The sequence below is a fragment of the Phyllostomus hastatus genome, unplaced genomic scaffold (genome assembly GCF_019186645.2).
Source record: "Phyllostomus hastatus isolate PE091 unplaced genomic scaffold, TTU_PhHast_1.1 phas_contig_80, whole genome shotgun sequence".
Lineage (NCBI taxonomy): Eukaryota > Metazoa > Chordata > Mammalia > Chiroptera > Phyllostomidae > Phyllostomus > Phyllostomus hastatus.
The window spans coordinates 18,743,718-18,759,277 of record NW_025333960.1 but is presented as its reverse complement, the minus strand read 5'-3'; the positions used below and the strand labels follow the sequence as shown (position 1 = coordinate 18,759,277).

Below are 15,560 nucleotides of genomic sequence, written 5' to 3'. Positions count from 1 at the left end.
CAGCCTTTACTTATCTTTAAAAAGGAAGGGAGGGAAGCAGGGAAGATGAAACTAAAGAAAACCATTTTGGATCCTAGCACAGCTACCAACTAAATGAAAGACTATGAGCAACTTGTTTAAGCTCTCCAAGCCTCCCCATCCTTGTAGGTAAAACAGAACTCGTAGTGTTAGTGACCAAATTGGATGATGTCTATAAATTGCCCGTGTGTGGCACATAGCAAGGGCTAAATAAGCATTTATGTTGCTATAATTAAACATAATGATGTTATATTTACTCATTGCCCTGATGCTCATTAGACACTTGCTTCACACTCCTGCATCAAATGTCTTAGAGAGAGAGATAGATTTCTCTTCACTGAGCAATTTCCTCATTTTAGACTGGGTTGGACAGTCTCTGACTACGCACACAGGGAGAAAACAGTTCTTGGTGAAGAAGCTGGTTTTCCTGGTGCATGCAGAGTTGTGGGGAGGGAGAGGCGTGGACTGCGAACACCACCTCCCCTCCCCAGTGGAGGCAGAAAGATGGTTGTGGCCCTGGTGTGTCTTCATTTATCATCCCATAAGAAAGGCCTGTGGTTCCACAAGAAGTAAATGCTCTTTGCTGTGACTGGAAGGAGACAATTGTTTTTCTAACCTGCAGTTGGAGGTTCCTAATGTTTTGGAATAAGAAGCCCTCAGCATTCCTGGGAGGATGGGCTACAAGGCAGTAAGGCAGTAAGGTGGAGAGAAGGGGCATTTCAGACAGCATTCAATGTCCTATGATTTGGTCTGAGTCTTTTAGTGAATCTGTCCCTAAGCTGACACCTTCACAAGTGCTTCTCAAGTATTTGTCCCCTTAGATGAGATAGAAAGGCTACAGGGGCCTGGAGTTAGGTACCAGTCTTCCCTAAGTAGAAGCATGGGCTGGAGTCAGGTATTCTGTCAGGCTCTGGCAGAATAGTTTCCCTGAAGGGCAGGCCTTGTTGAGGTGAACAAGATGCTCTGGGTGTGTCAAAACGGATGCTTTCCCACTCTTCACACCAAAAGCACAGGAAACATTTCTCCGACCTTCACTGTGAGAACCTGATAGGCCTCAGAGCAGTAAGATTCAGCGTGGGGGCCCTGTGGAGCTGTTAACTCTCGGGTTTGTCCACACGGAGCCTCCAGCAATTGGTCAATTAGTTTAGCGTTTTCTGTCCTAGTGCTGGTTCCAGCATGAGCTTCAGCTCCTGGGTTTCTGCCCCAGCAGGCTGTGCCTCACTGCACCTGTGTGCCTGTGTCTGTAATTTCCAAAGTAGTGGCTGGCCCCATGACTTCAATTCTCTGATCGTTGTTGATTTTCAGTTTGTACAGCTTTCTTTCTTGTGGTGAGGATACAGGATGTCAACTTCTAATTTCCTCAGGTAATACACCAGAAACTTCAAAATCAAACTCGTTTTTGAAGGACAGTAACTATTGAGTTTCACACAGAGGCAAGAGTGAAGCAGGAAGGGGCCTTCATAGCAGGACCAGGTAGAACACGTCTGAAATTATCCAGAAAGAGCTGGAGGGGAAGTGGAGGTGAAGACTAGACTTAAGAGGTATTTCCAAAGAAGCAATAACAGGGCCCAGCAATTAAGTAGCTATGATAAAAAGTAGTCAAATATGTCAAGAACACATATGAAGGACACATGGACAAAACCAAAGGGGGGTAGGATCAAGGGTGAGAAGTGGGGATGGCTGGGGTAGGGAGTAGTGGTGGAGGGAAAATGGAGACAATTGTACTTGAACAGCAATTAAAAATTTTTTTAATAAAATTAAAAAGTAGTCAAATATGACTTAAGTTTCTATTTTAAGAAACTGGGTAATAATAGGATTAATACAAGTATATTGGGAATAATCTATTTAAGATTGGGACATATTAGGTTTGAGATGCCTGCATATCTGTTCAACTATGCCCAAAGGAAGCTGGAAATAAGAACCTTATGATATAGAATCAGGAATCTTCCAAACATACAGATAACTGAGCCATAGTAATTATAAGATTATCAGTATAAAAAATGAATAAGAAACAGCATGTAACATACCAGTACATTTATAAACAAAGATATCATTAACACTTTCCTCTAGATCACTCAAAATTTTAAGTGAATTATTTCGAGATTCATCCCACATTCATCATCGAGGAACTGCCTACATGTTACTTCTGCTAATCATGGTAGATTTAATTAACCTTTCAATGAAATCATATCAGTTCTGGACATACCAGATGTTCTACTGTTGAGAACATCTACTCTCCCTGTAGAATATTTAGTAATACAGGCCCGAATTCCCATTTATACCTGTGGTGGGCAGAGTAATGCCCCTTCCCTCCAAAATATGGCCATGACGTGGTCCCTGGAAAATGTTACATTACGTTATGTTGTGTTATGTTAATATGTTATGGCAAGAGGGAATAAAGCTTGCAGTAATTAAGGTTACTTATCAACTAAAATTGAAATGAAGAGATTACCCTGGATTATCCAGGGGACCCAATCCTATAACAAGGGTCCTGAAAAGTGGAGGCGGCATAAGAAACAATGTCAGTGGTGCAGTGTGAGACTCAAACTCCTGATGCTGGCATCGAAGATGGAAGGAAGCCAAGGAATGTGGGCCACTTCCAGAAACTAAAATGAGCAAAGTGGGTTCTTCTCCCCCAGAGCCTCCAGAAAGAAACACAGCCCTGACAACACCTTGATTTTCACTCAAGGAGAGTCACGTCAGACTTCTGACCTCCAGAACAGTAAGATCATAAATTTCTATTGTTTTAGGCCACTATGTTCATGGCAATTTGTAAGAACAGCAATACAAAATACTGGGTTGGCCAAAAAGGTTTGGTATTTTCCATAAGATGGCTCTAGTAGCATTTAAGTTTCTTCGAAACAATTTTGTTAGGTTGTATGGTGACAGCTGTCATATCAGCGTGCATTAAAAAATCAAAATTTGTGAATTTTTGTGTAGCCATTTTAATATTGAAGATGCAAGAAAATGTGCAACATTCTTAGCATATTATGTTTTATTATTTCAAGAAAGGTAAAATGGCCCTGGCTGGCGTAGCTCAGTGGATTGAGTGCGGGCTGCAAACCAAAGCATTGCAGGTTCGATTCCCAGTCAGGGCACATGCCTGGGTTGCAGGCCATGGCCCCCAACAACCGCACATTGATATTTCTCTCTCTCTCTCTCTCTTTTTCCCTCCCTTCCCTCTTTAAAAATAAATAAAATCTTGAAAAAAAAAAAAAGAAAGGTAAAAATGCAACTGAAACACGAAACACAAAGATTTGTACAGTGTATGGAGCAGGTGCTATGACTGGCAGAATGTGTCAAAAGCAATTTACGAAGTTGTGTGCTGGAGATTTCTCACTAGATGATGCTCCATCATTGGGTAGACCAGTTGAAGTTGATAGTGATCAAATCAAGACATTAATGGAGAACAATCAATGTTATTCTACATGGGAGATGGCCGATGTACTCAAAATAGCCAAATCAATAGTTATTGGTGAAAATGAAAAATGTGTCTTATCCAGAAAAAACTAAACAGACTTTTTAGCCAATCCAATGGAATACTCTTGTACTAAAACATGTATTAAGAGCATATAATCTTGAACACCACTTTATGCAGTATGGCTTGGTCACAGTCAGTAACCAAAGGCTCTCTGATTTGACTGCTTTTCCTATTAAATCAAAGTTAGCTTCACCTTGATAAGTTTTTCCCAAACTTTATATAGTGCTCCACTCAAGACATTAAGTGGTTTTATGGAAATAAGAAGAGAGGGTAATATTCTTAAATATATTAGAAATAATAAATATTTATATTGACTTGAAAATCTGCCTCTCAGCTGCCACATCTGAGACTGCAAAAACCTGGTATAAAAAGCATGCCATTTTTTAAAATCCTCACACAAGAATATGTTCACTGATTTTAGAGAGGGGATGGGAGGGAGAATGAGAGAAACATCAATGTGAGAGAGAAACATCAATCAGTTGTCTCTCCCATGAGCCCTGACCAGGGATTGAACCCACAATCCAGGATGTGCCCTGACTGAGGATCAAACCTGCAAACTTTCTTGTGTACAGGACAACGCTCCAACCAACTGAGCCACCACCTGGCCAGGGCTAAAGCATGACATTTGATCAGAGCAGAGACTTCCAACCTTTTTCATCTCACAGCACAAATACACTAATTACTAAAATACTGTAGCACACCAAAAAATACATTTTTGCCTCTGACAAAAAAGTTATCATTTTGATTCTTTCACATCAGACGGTTATTGTGCTGGCTGTTGTCATATTTTTGTATTCGACAATCTAAAGGAAAAGAGGTCAGTGCCCCTGACTACATAGTCATGTTCTAAAAATCCTTGCGGCACACCAGTTGAAAACTGTTGGACTAGAGCATTAGTACAAGGGCAGCAGGGACTAACCGTCTCGTCAACCGATCATCATCATCTTGCTGGGCTCTGTTCTTGGCCTTGCCTTATACTTACAGGTTTATCATCTCTTTTATCCTTGCCAAAATAAAAATGAATTTATCACCTAGCTTTGTTATAAAGGGGAAAACTAGGATCATAGAACTGTACACCTGAAACCTATGTGATTTTATTACCCAATGTCACTCCAATAAATTCAATAAAAAATAAAATAAAGGGGAAAACTATTAACCAAATGATCATCCTTCAGCAACAAATTTATCTCAGATGCATTCTCGCACTATCTTACAAATGCCTATCACTACTCTGCAATACACAATTTAAAAGTTTTCTTTGTAAGTTTGGGACCTTCTACACTATACAACTATTTTAACTTCTGTGAAGGATGAATACTTGTTAATGATAAAAAATATATAAATCAGATTTTCTAAAATGGTTTTATTTTGAAAACCTATACAGAGTTTCAATTTAATAAAATATTCCCACAAATCTAATTATACAGCAATGGAAAAAGAAAAATACAGTTAGAGATTATCCAAAAAGAAATTCACAATTTTGAAGTTGAAATACATATTTTCTCAATTAAACAATTTAAGAAAATTGCTTCAGATGGTTTTCCTCTTAAACATCCAAGATACATAGTCTTTTGAACTCAACTAGACAACCCCTTAGCAACATCAAAAATAAGTGCTTCTATTAACTTGAAAATAAAGTAACCCTAAAAGCATTCAATTACTAATTTAGTCACAAGATTTATTTGGCTTTATTTAGTACATTGCTTTAAAATGTACTCGTGAAAATGAAGTCTACACCTGAGTTGTGAATAAGAACAATCTTTTTATTAAAAAAGTTGACTCTTCCTAACTAACTGATTTTCTTTCAAATTTATCCTATTTAGACTACTTTCACAATATATCTTAATCCTGAAAGAGTGTGAGGTGTTAAAATAAGAGAAGCTTCTTTGGCCCATTAGATAAGAGATACCTTAAATGTAAACATTATTGTTAATTTTGGCCTTCCAGATGTGGACACCTGTATCTTACTGAACTAGATATGTGTGTCCCTGTTTCTCAGACATGAAAATTTCTTTCCTAATAATAAAAGATTTGATATGCTGAGATTTGTTTTCAAATGCTTTAAGAATCAAAATTTATGTGTATGTCTATGAAGAATAATTTCAAAAGATGAGAAGAAAGCATTACAATATTACATCATAGCTTTTATTAATGGTAAATGTTTGCATTTATTTTTTAAAAGCTGAGCTCTTACTAAGCACCCTTTTAAAAAAAGCTAATAAGCAAGAATCATTTGCCATACAAAAACTATATTCACAAACAGGACTTTAAATTTAATCAACTGAAAGCTAAAAGCCACCAGAAAAAGTACAAAGCAAAACACTGCTGAATCAATTAAATTGCCTTCTATTACTGAATATACTGTATTTAGAATGACACAAATATACAGAACTTAAAAGCAATTTTGTAGATTCAATCTAAGGCTAGCAGTAATACTAGCAAAAGAATAACATGCAATTTGTAATTTCCATTCCCACCCCTCAAATTTCTTTAAAACCAAATCACTTGAACAAAAGGCCTCTTTTTCATCTGAGAGGAAGACCATCTGGGTTAACCAAACAGATCCTCATTTCATATTAAAATGGAAAACTGAACCCTAACTCCTTTTCTGAGAAGCATCTTATACATGACTTTGCATAATGACTTAACGTAGAATTACTTTTCTGGTAAGTGTCATGGCCACAAATAATCAGTTAAAAAAACTATCAAGTGCAACTCTAGAAAACTTCCTTTAAAGAATTACCCAAACCCAGCACACGCACAGTATCGCTATTACGCAAGCTTAAGCAATACAACTTAAAAACATGTGCATACCTGCACACTATGCCTTCTATTAAGTTTTAGTGTTGCCAGGTTAATAATTCTTTCAAGGCACTGAAGAATTATGTAGATGAACCTTCTGAAATGTAACTACCAATTGCTTAAACTGTTAAAAAGCCCTGAGACAGAACTGAACTTTCCAACTTCCTGAAATTACAGATTTCAGCCAAAGTGGCATATTTGTTTATTTTATAGAAAATTAAAAGATAATTTTGCTTTTTGGAGAAAAGAAGTCATGTCTATGAAAAAAAATCAAAGAGACTGTATAGAAAAAGTAAAATATTCAGCAATACCATCTTTCTTACACATTTTAGATGTATCAATTAGACTGTAGTTATGGATTTAGGCACCAAATTGATGTGGCAAGTCACCTTTCCTGAACCAACTGCTTAAATCCTCAACAAAATAAAAATTTCAATTTTAGCCTTGGGTTTCCATCTCCTCCTTAGTCACAAACATGAATAAATGCTGGAAAAAAATAATAGTCTAATAGAAAAGGAGGCAGAAATGCTAATATAGCAACCTACAATTTTAATTCATCAGCTCCACTATCTAGTTTATATTTTAACACTCCAGTTTCCCCCACTACTAACCATTTAGCAGTAAACTGAGGCTCAATCTAAAGGGTTTCCCCCTCATTGTAGCAAAGCAACGTACACATGAGGCAGCACTGAATAATTTTTCCTCAAATTTAATGTTTTAAAGAAGTACAGCTGTAATTATTAATACGATTATAGTTTTATATATATGTGAAAGCTCCAAGGCTATATATGATTATCAAGTAATATCAGTAAGCATTCCTATCATAATAGTCAAGCAAATAAACTTAGGTTGCTTTTTGAGAGAAAAAAAATTTTGAAACAGTTACATTTAAACTTAAAGAAAACTGACATTTTCAACAAGGCACACATAATTTGTGATAATCTTTTACATTCCCAATTGAGTACAAATTCAAAGCTAAACTAATTCTAATGTTTAAAATGTGTTTCTTCCCTCTGGTTCAAAATGAACTTACAAACCCTTCCAATTAACAGACATTTAAAACCTAGTCAATTATGAATGATGATAATTTTAAGGGGAAAAGGAAGAAATTCTGTCACCCTCCAAGTTTTAGGAACTTGATGTTTACCATGACTTTGGATTTCGCAAACACAAACTGTTAAGATAATTCAGGTGTTCCTTTTTATATTTCATCAAAATCTGATCCCACATGGGGGGGGCTTGTTGTTTAATGGGTATCAAGTTTCAACTTTTCAAGATCTGATCTGTTTCACAACAATGTGAATTTACTTAACACTACTGAACTGTACACTAAAATTGGTTAAGATGGTAAATTTCAGGTTATGTGTTCTCACCACAATAAAAAAATGCAAAAAATTCTATTCCAAAATTCAATTTTTATACAAATTATTATTATAAAATATTTTAGACACTTTGAGAAGTGCTTTTCCTTATGGTTTTTTTTAAAGCAAGTGGTATTAAAGTCTATAGTTTACAAAGCAATTATCAATTAAACTACATTGAAAACTGACTGAAAGACCCTTTCTATTATTCAATTAAATACACTTTCTCTATTACTGCTTTGATGAAATCTACACAATCCCCCTTGTCCCCACTTATTTAACATTGATATTTCTTTCTTTCTTGCTGCAACCCCCTACTCTCCTTTCTATTCTACCCCATCACTAATTCTCTTAGTTCATAAATTTAATTCCTAGTCCAAAGGATCCACAATTCATAATAAACAAAAAACAGCAATTGGGCAATATAACTAAATGGTATATTTCTACCATGTAAAAATGAAGCTTTGAAATTTGAACTGGACAAATCTTAAGCAACATGCATTTCAATATGCTAAAATGGTCTTAGAGGCTAAAACCATCAGATATAAATTTAAGAAAGTTATTTTCAACATTATCAATTAATTTTATTCCTCACTGCAATGTTTAAAACTATAAAAAGCATAATTCAGCCAGCTAAACACTTGCGTGATATAATATTCCTATACTAATACAAAATGATTTTTTCTTGAATAACTTTCTTGCTCCCAGCAAAATTAAATACATATTAAGAAAAACAATTAGAATAGCACCACCATTTGTTAAGTTGTATGTTTTCAGTAACAAAATTGACAATCTTAGAAGAATAAAGAAGAAAATGTGGTAGGAGTAAGAAGGAGAAAGAGGGGGTCCAAATGCTACTTAACAATTATTCTTATAAAACCTTAAGAAATGCCATCAGTACCTTAGGATCCCTTCTTTTTGTCTACAGGTTATTTCAAATATACAGCTGCATGATAAATTCTCTATGTGTTAAGATGCTGTTCTTTGTTTTTTCAACGTCATGGATCTATCCCCTGAAGCCCAATATGTTTTTTAATGAATGTATGTCAGTTTTGCTTTTTTAACTAATTCTAGGAAAAGTAAAAGCTCTTTGAGGCATAAGATAAAGACATGACGATGAGGAGGAAACATCCCTATTTGGGAAAGCACTGCTGACATATATAATAAGAGGTAGCAGTTTCACAGAGTTAGAGGAAAGTCATTTAAGCAATTAAGTTCTTAATCTTATTCTCTCTCACAGTCCCAAAATAAATTTAAAAAAAAATTTCAGGTGCTTGAAAAGGTGAGTAGAGAAACATTTTCTATTCATTAAGTAAATTTCAAAGTGGTACAAATAGAGGAAATCCACCATTGCATAACACTATAATTATAGTGACTTTGTAACTTCTGTTAAGTTTTTAAGTTATTGTTTCCTTAATATGGTGGAAATAAACAAGTCTGGAAAATGAAATAGCCTGTCAGGAGTATAAATTTTAGCACTGCAGCTCAGAAGACAAATAAAAAGGTTTTAAGTAGAGATCCAGACCATAAAATTCTCTGGCTGGCCAAACTATGCAGAGTCACCCAGTTGCTCCCTGCTTCCCAGCAGATCTAAGGAACAGAGATGAGTGATCTAGGGCATAAAAGAAAAGGAAAATCTGGACTTCCACTGTTTTCAAACCTGAAAGAAAATAGTTTATTTGTCTCTTTATGCAAATATTGTCAGTCAGATGTTCTTTTCATAACTTCAAAATATGGCTTAAAAATAGCCTCCATGGCCATTTATTAGATAACTGAGTGGAGTCAATATAAATTTTCAAATGTAAATTTATAAAAATTTTATCATTCTAAACGATGTGACTCCACTGAACACAGATATGGAATTACCAAGACTATAAAATCATCCAGCAAAGCTCACCATTGTTTTCACCAAGACCTATAATGGCAGCAGCCATTCAATAGTCAGAAATATGATATTTTATGAGGCCTAGAGACCTTGTACTTTCAGAGTTAAGTTGTTGTAACAGAAAAACTGACTTAAGAATCAGATTCAAAGAGGGAAAAAAGCTGTAAGATAACTACTCTTAGGAGTACATTTATACACAGTACATACTAGACACTATTGTAAATAGCTGATAATCTTAATGATCTAGCAGCAATGAACCCCAAAACACTTGTTTATGTGTACAGCCATCCTAGGTAAGATTACTCATTCAAAGGAGAGAAAATGATTAGATGCTTTAAAGTCAAAGTTTAAGTTAAAAAAAATTTACAGGTAATTGGACATATCTCTCTAAATGTCCTAGTCGCTCTTTCTAAAGTAAGTAAGTATTCATTCTTAGGCTATTTACTACGTCTTGGATATTGTTGGCAGTTTAAATCATATCCTTGCCTATAGAGAGAGAGAGACTGTTTTCTTTATAGTAAGCTTTACTATCTGAGAGAGAATGGAACCCAGGCCTAGAACCAGAATCACTGTCAGAATTAATAGATATGGAGAAGAAAGGACTGCAGATGCCAGACAGTGCATTATCCTCCTCAGATCACTGGGGTACCACTATTCAGTATATTAGAAAAGCTGAATCGAACCTCAGAGGCCAATTAGGGGATTACCATTTCACCAGGCAGATCAAAGCTGGATAAGTAAACACAGGGAAATCTGAGGTATACTTTTCACAGGCATTTTTTTTAAAGGCTGGCTACAAAAAACAGTGTATAAATTAATATAAGAAAGGCAACTATTAATAGTCATTTAATAGGTACTCTGTGACTGAATAATTTTCTTCCCTTCAGTTCCTCATTATATTTTATTTTTCCTTTTCATGTCTACCAGTCATTTTGAAACTGGCAACTGGATTCAAGTTTCCTTTGCCATTTAAATCTAGAAAAATAAGATTAATGCAAAGTCATTATTCTCTCATGCTATGCTTCCATTTAAGAATTCAGAAACAATCATTTGAATAACTTGATGTTTATCTCAAAAAGAAGTCTCTCTTCAATATTTCCTTGATTTATGTGACAATGGTTTGACTTGCCCCTTTCATTTAGTGCCTCAGTGGCCCTAACTTTTCTGAGTACCTGTGTTAACTCACTGTATCAAAAGTCTAATAAATTTGTAAAAGATTTTTAAAGGATTTTTCCCCTTAGCCAATAGTAAATTACCTATCGAGTATATGGATTTCATATTTCAAATTAAGACAAACAAAAAAAAACAAGACTTCAACCACTATTTGTATTAGAGTTTTTTGTTCTGGTACATTTACAGTCTCGTAATACTCTAGTAAAGAAACTATAATATTAAAAATTAATTCATTACAACTTCCAACTAGCTTAAAAGCTTACTAAGATCTCATGACCAAACACCTCAGCTAACAAAACACACTGAGTTTCTTGTTAATACAAAAGAATCCTTCGTTCAATAGCCTTGCGACAAATGGGACATTCACTCATTCGGTCTCCACAGAGCTGGCACGTTCCATGGCCACAGAGGAAAATCATATTCTTTAGACGGTCCAAGCACACAGGGCACATTGTCTGGAACGGGAGATAAAAAATAAAGCTGAGACATTTTATATTTTGAAGGCATAACATGAGACAATTATGTAACATTATTTTCTTTTGTTGTAGTCAAATAATCTTTTGTTGCTTAAATTCTGAAAAAATTTTGAATAGTTAAAATATCACCTCTATAAAATATAAATATTGGTTGTACTGTCAGAACAGTATAAAAGGTACTACAGAAAACAAATAATATATAAAAAATACTACGTAAAACAAACACACAAATGCCAAAATCTAACAGGGAATTAATGTAAACAGCTCCATTCAGTCTGATTCAGATTCCGCAACTCTTAGGTACTATGCTGTTCTTGTATAACAATAACACAATGCATCAGGCCTTCTGGGAAAGGAGAAAGTATATAGATGTCTCTAAGAACACATGCCAAGCACTATGATATGATACAATATCAGTTCTATTATCACTCCCACTTTAAAAAAAGAGGAAACTGAGGTTTAGTGGGGTTTTTTAAAGTTTTTACTTCCCCAGAGTAAGCCATAAGAGGAACTCAAGTCACATGGGCCCAGAGCTCTTGATTTTAAACATTATGCTGCACTGCATTACTATCAATGTATATCTCCTTAGTAAAAAGCTATTAGTCTTAGCTACATATCAATAAATCTGACTTCATGAACTTAGAAAAATGACTTAAGAAGTATGACAGATATACTTCTGTGAAACACTCTTGGAAATCACATATTCATTTACAAAACACATTTTACATTTTGTATTTTATAAAAACATTTTTACCTAAACATACAGGGTGGGGCAAAAGTAGGCTTACAGTTATATGTCAAACACAAGAATCTATTCTTAATTTATTATTGTATTATTTTCCATACAAAGAACTGTATCTATTTTTGCCCACCTCTGTATTATAGTATTTATTCTGAATTACACTTTTCCCAAATAATATATAAGTGAAATATTTAAATGAGACCATCTAGATTAATAAATAAGACCTGAAGCCTACATGAAAATGTAGCTAACAACTTTGATAATACCAGAAATCATTGTAGAAAAACAAAGCATATAAAAAATGGGGTCATGATTTCAGGATGGTGCTGGAACAGGTGGACACTGCACTAACCTCTTCCCAGGACCAAACTGGAATTACAACTAAATTTAAGAACAATCATCCTGAATAATCAACTGAAAATAGCTAAAGAGGAATCTTAAAACCAAGAGTTTCAGAAGACACAGCAAGACTGGTAGAAAGGGCAGAGATGTGAAAAGGGCTGGGCCCACTCCTATGGGGTATCTCAGCTACAGGGTAGTTCCCGAAAAGCGTGGGGCCTAAACCCCAAACTGGGCTCCCTGACCCAGAGGACCAGAGCCAGGAAGAGGCGCCCACATGACATCTGGCTGTGGAACATAGAAGGGTTTCTATCCACCAAAAAGAGATGGGAGTCCACTAGGGACATATGCACTATCTTAAAGGGCTAATACACAAAATTTCCTTCATAGCCACTCACTCTGGTCTCTGATGGAGGGAGGGCAGAGTGGACTAGAGTCATGTGACTCATATATATTTTGCATCAACGAAGTGAAAAGACAACCCACTGAACAGGAGAACATATTCACCAATACACCTGATAAGGGCTTACTATCCAAAATTTAGAAGGAATTTATGGAACTTATAAAACTCAACACCAAAAAAACCACACAATCCAATCAAAAAATGGACAAAAAACTTGAATAGACACTTCTCCAAAGAAGATAAACAGAGGATCAACAGACATATGAAAAGATACTCAATGTTACTAATCATCAGAGAAATGCAAATTAAAACCACAACCAGGTATCACTTCATACCTGTCAGAATGGCTATCATTGATAAATCAACAAACAAGCATGCATAAGAAATAAACAAATAACAACTGTCAGCGATGATGTGGAGAAAGGGGAACCCTTGTACACTGTTGATGGGAATGTAGATTGGTGCAGACACTGTGGAAAGCAATATGGAGTTACCTCAAAAACTAAAAATGGAACTTCCATATGACCCAGCAATTCCACTTCTGGGAATAAATCCAAGGACACCTGAAATACTTAATTCAAAAGACTATATGCACTCTTATGTTCATTGTGTATTATTTACAATAGCAAAGATTTGGAAGCAGCCCAAGTGTCAATCAGTAGATGAGTGGATAAAAAAAGCTGTGGTACGTTTACACAATGGAATAATACTTGGCTATAAAAAAGGAAGGAGATTTACTTTTTGTGACACCATGGATAAGCCTGAGGAGTATTATGCTAAGGAAAATAAGTCAGAAAAAGACAAGTACCATATGATTTCAATTATAGGTGGAGTCTAGTGAGTAAAATAAACAAACAAAATAGAAACAGACTTAGAACAAACTAACAATTGTCAGAGGGGAAAAGGGTTGGGGTGTAGGTGAAAAAGTTGAAGGGATTAAGCAAAGAAAAATAAAAAAACTCATAGACACACGCTGGTGATCACTATAGAACACTATGGTGATCACCAAAGGGAAAGGGAGGTAGAACACAGCAAAAGAAGAATAAACAGGGATGGAGGGAAACCTGACTGGGGCTGATGAACACATAATATAATATACATATGATGTGTTATAGAACTGTATGCATGAAACCTGTAATTTACTAACCAATGTCACCCAGTACATCCATAAGATCACAAGCAATTACTGTCTATTAAAGAGACATTAGAATAATAGAAAGATTAGAGATTAAAAAAAAAAAGGAGACAGTTTTTCAAATGCTTTCTCTTTGTAACTTTAAGGGGTCCCTACAAGAAATCCCATCATTGCACAGAAAATGAATTTTGTTTTAAGTGTTTAAATACTTTATTGATGAAATATGTTAATAAAGATAATTTAAGGAAGAATAAACTTCTCTGAATAGTAAACTTTAGATAAAGGTAGAGCTGAACTATTCTTTTAGGATCCATATAAGGTGTCATTGTTTATTACAAAAACAATTGAATTCACAATCAAAGAGACACAATGCTTTTCACAAAGTGTGTTCAAAAATCAATTTTAGCTTTCTATAAGTGTCTATAGAAAAGGAACTGAGGTTCTAAAGAGCTTCAAAATTTTTAAAACATTTTATTTTATACTAGAATGAGCTATATATGTTTCTACTTTTATATTCCTATATTAATGACTTGTAAATCCATATATATCTTTACTTATTTACTATATAACAAGTATTATTACGTGCTGGATTTCAGAAGAAAAGCTTGCCCAATCATAGTTTTCATCTTTTCAGAGAGGTGTTTAAATTTCTAATAAATATATACATTTAATTCTAAATTAGTTATCACAAGAGTCATTAGTTATCCTACATCACTATCTACTAACTATGTTCCATTCTTACAAATTCAGACAGAAGGACAAGTTGTTGACTCTTAACACTGCATGGCAATACTGATGTAACTGCCTACTGAAGAAATAACACCCTTTGCAGCTCAATCCTTTGAATTAAATCAGATATAATTACTGGGTCAAATAGTGAGGTTGGGGGGAAAAAGCCCTTCTTACCACATGCCTACTTTTAGCTAATTTTATTTTGTTGTTGTTTTTATTAAATATCGAGTAGACAGAAGAACATTTCTGTTGGTATGTATAAAATATAAAGAACAATATGACAACTACCCAGCTTAAAATCGGGACAAATCCTTTTAAAGCCCTTCTACACATCCTCCCCAATCCTTTCCAGCCACTCCTCACTGATAACTACTATGCTGAATTTTACATCTATCTTTCCTTTATGGTGTGTTTGTGTGTGTATGGTTTTAAAGTATCATTACCTATACAGAAATATGTACAAATCATAAGTGTACAGCCTAATCAAAGTTTACAAACTGATAACATGAATGTAACTGATAGTTAAATCAAGAAATGGACTGTCAGTAATATAGAAACTTCTCTTAATGCCTCCTCCCCAGACATCTCAGCCAAGAAAACCACTACTCTTGATTTTAAATGCCATCTGTATGATTTTTTCCCAAGTTTGCTTTCCCAAAATATCCTGTTTAGTTTATTAAATAATGACAAATTTTTCCAATGTGTTTTTTACTAACTTACATTCCTGCCAGCATTGTGAATTATGGCAGCTACATTTTCTGCCTAAACACTTATTAACACTAACAGTTTTTAACACTGAGCTTTTCATATAGGCTGGTGGGTAGCAAAAGGTACTTCATAGTCGTTTTAATTTTGATTTCTTGATTACTAATGTGGTTGACATTTTTTCATGTTTACTGGTAACTTGAGTGTTTCCTATTTTGGAAAGTGCCAGAGTAAATCTTTTAATGAGCTTTTACCTAATTGCAAACATTCAAATACTACAAGTGATACATTAATATGAACCATGTTTA

General features: G+C 34.9%; 1 protein-coding gene across 1 annotated transcript in view; it reads right to left on the bottom strand.

Moving 5' to 3' along the window:
- Nucleotides 1–5,622: 5,622 nt before the first annotated feature.
- The window catches only part of MIB1 (MIB E3 ubiquitin protein ligase 1), a 120,310-nt gene continuing 110,372 nt past the window's right edge, over nt 5,623–15,560 (bottom strand). Inside the window, exon 21 of the mRNA XM_045850086.1 lies at nt 5,623–11,175. Within this exon, the coding sequence (XP_045706042.1) occupies nt 11,035–11,175 (141 nt within the window). The 3' untranslated portion in view covers nt 5,623–11,034. The remainder of the gene's footprint in view (nt 11,176–15,560) is intronic.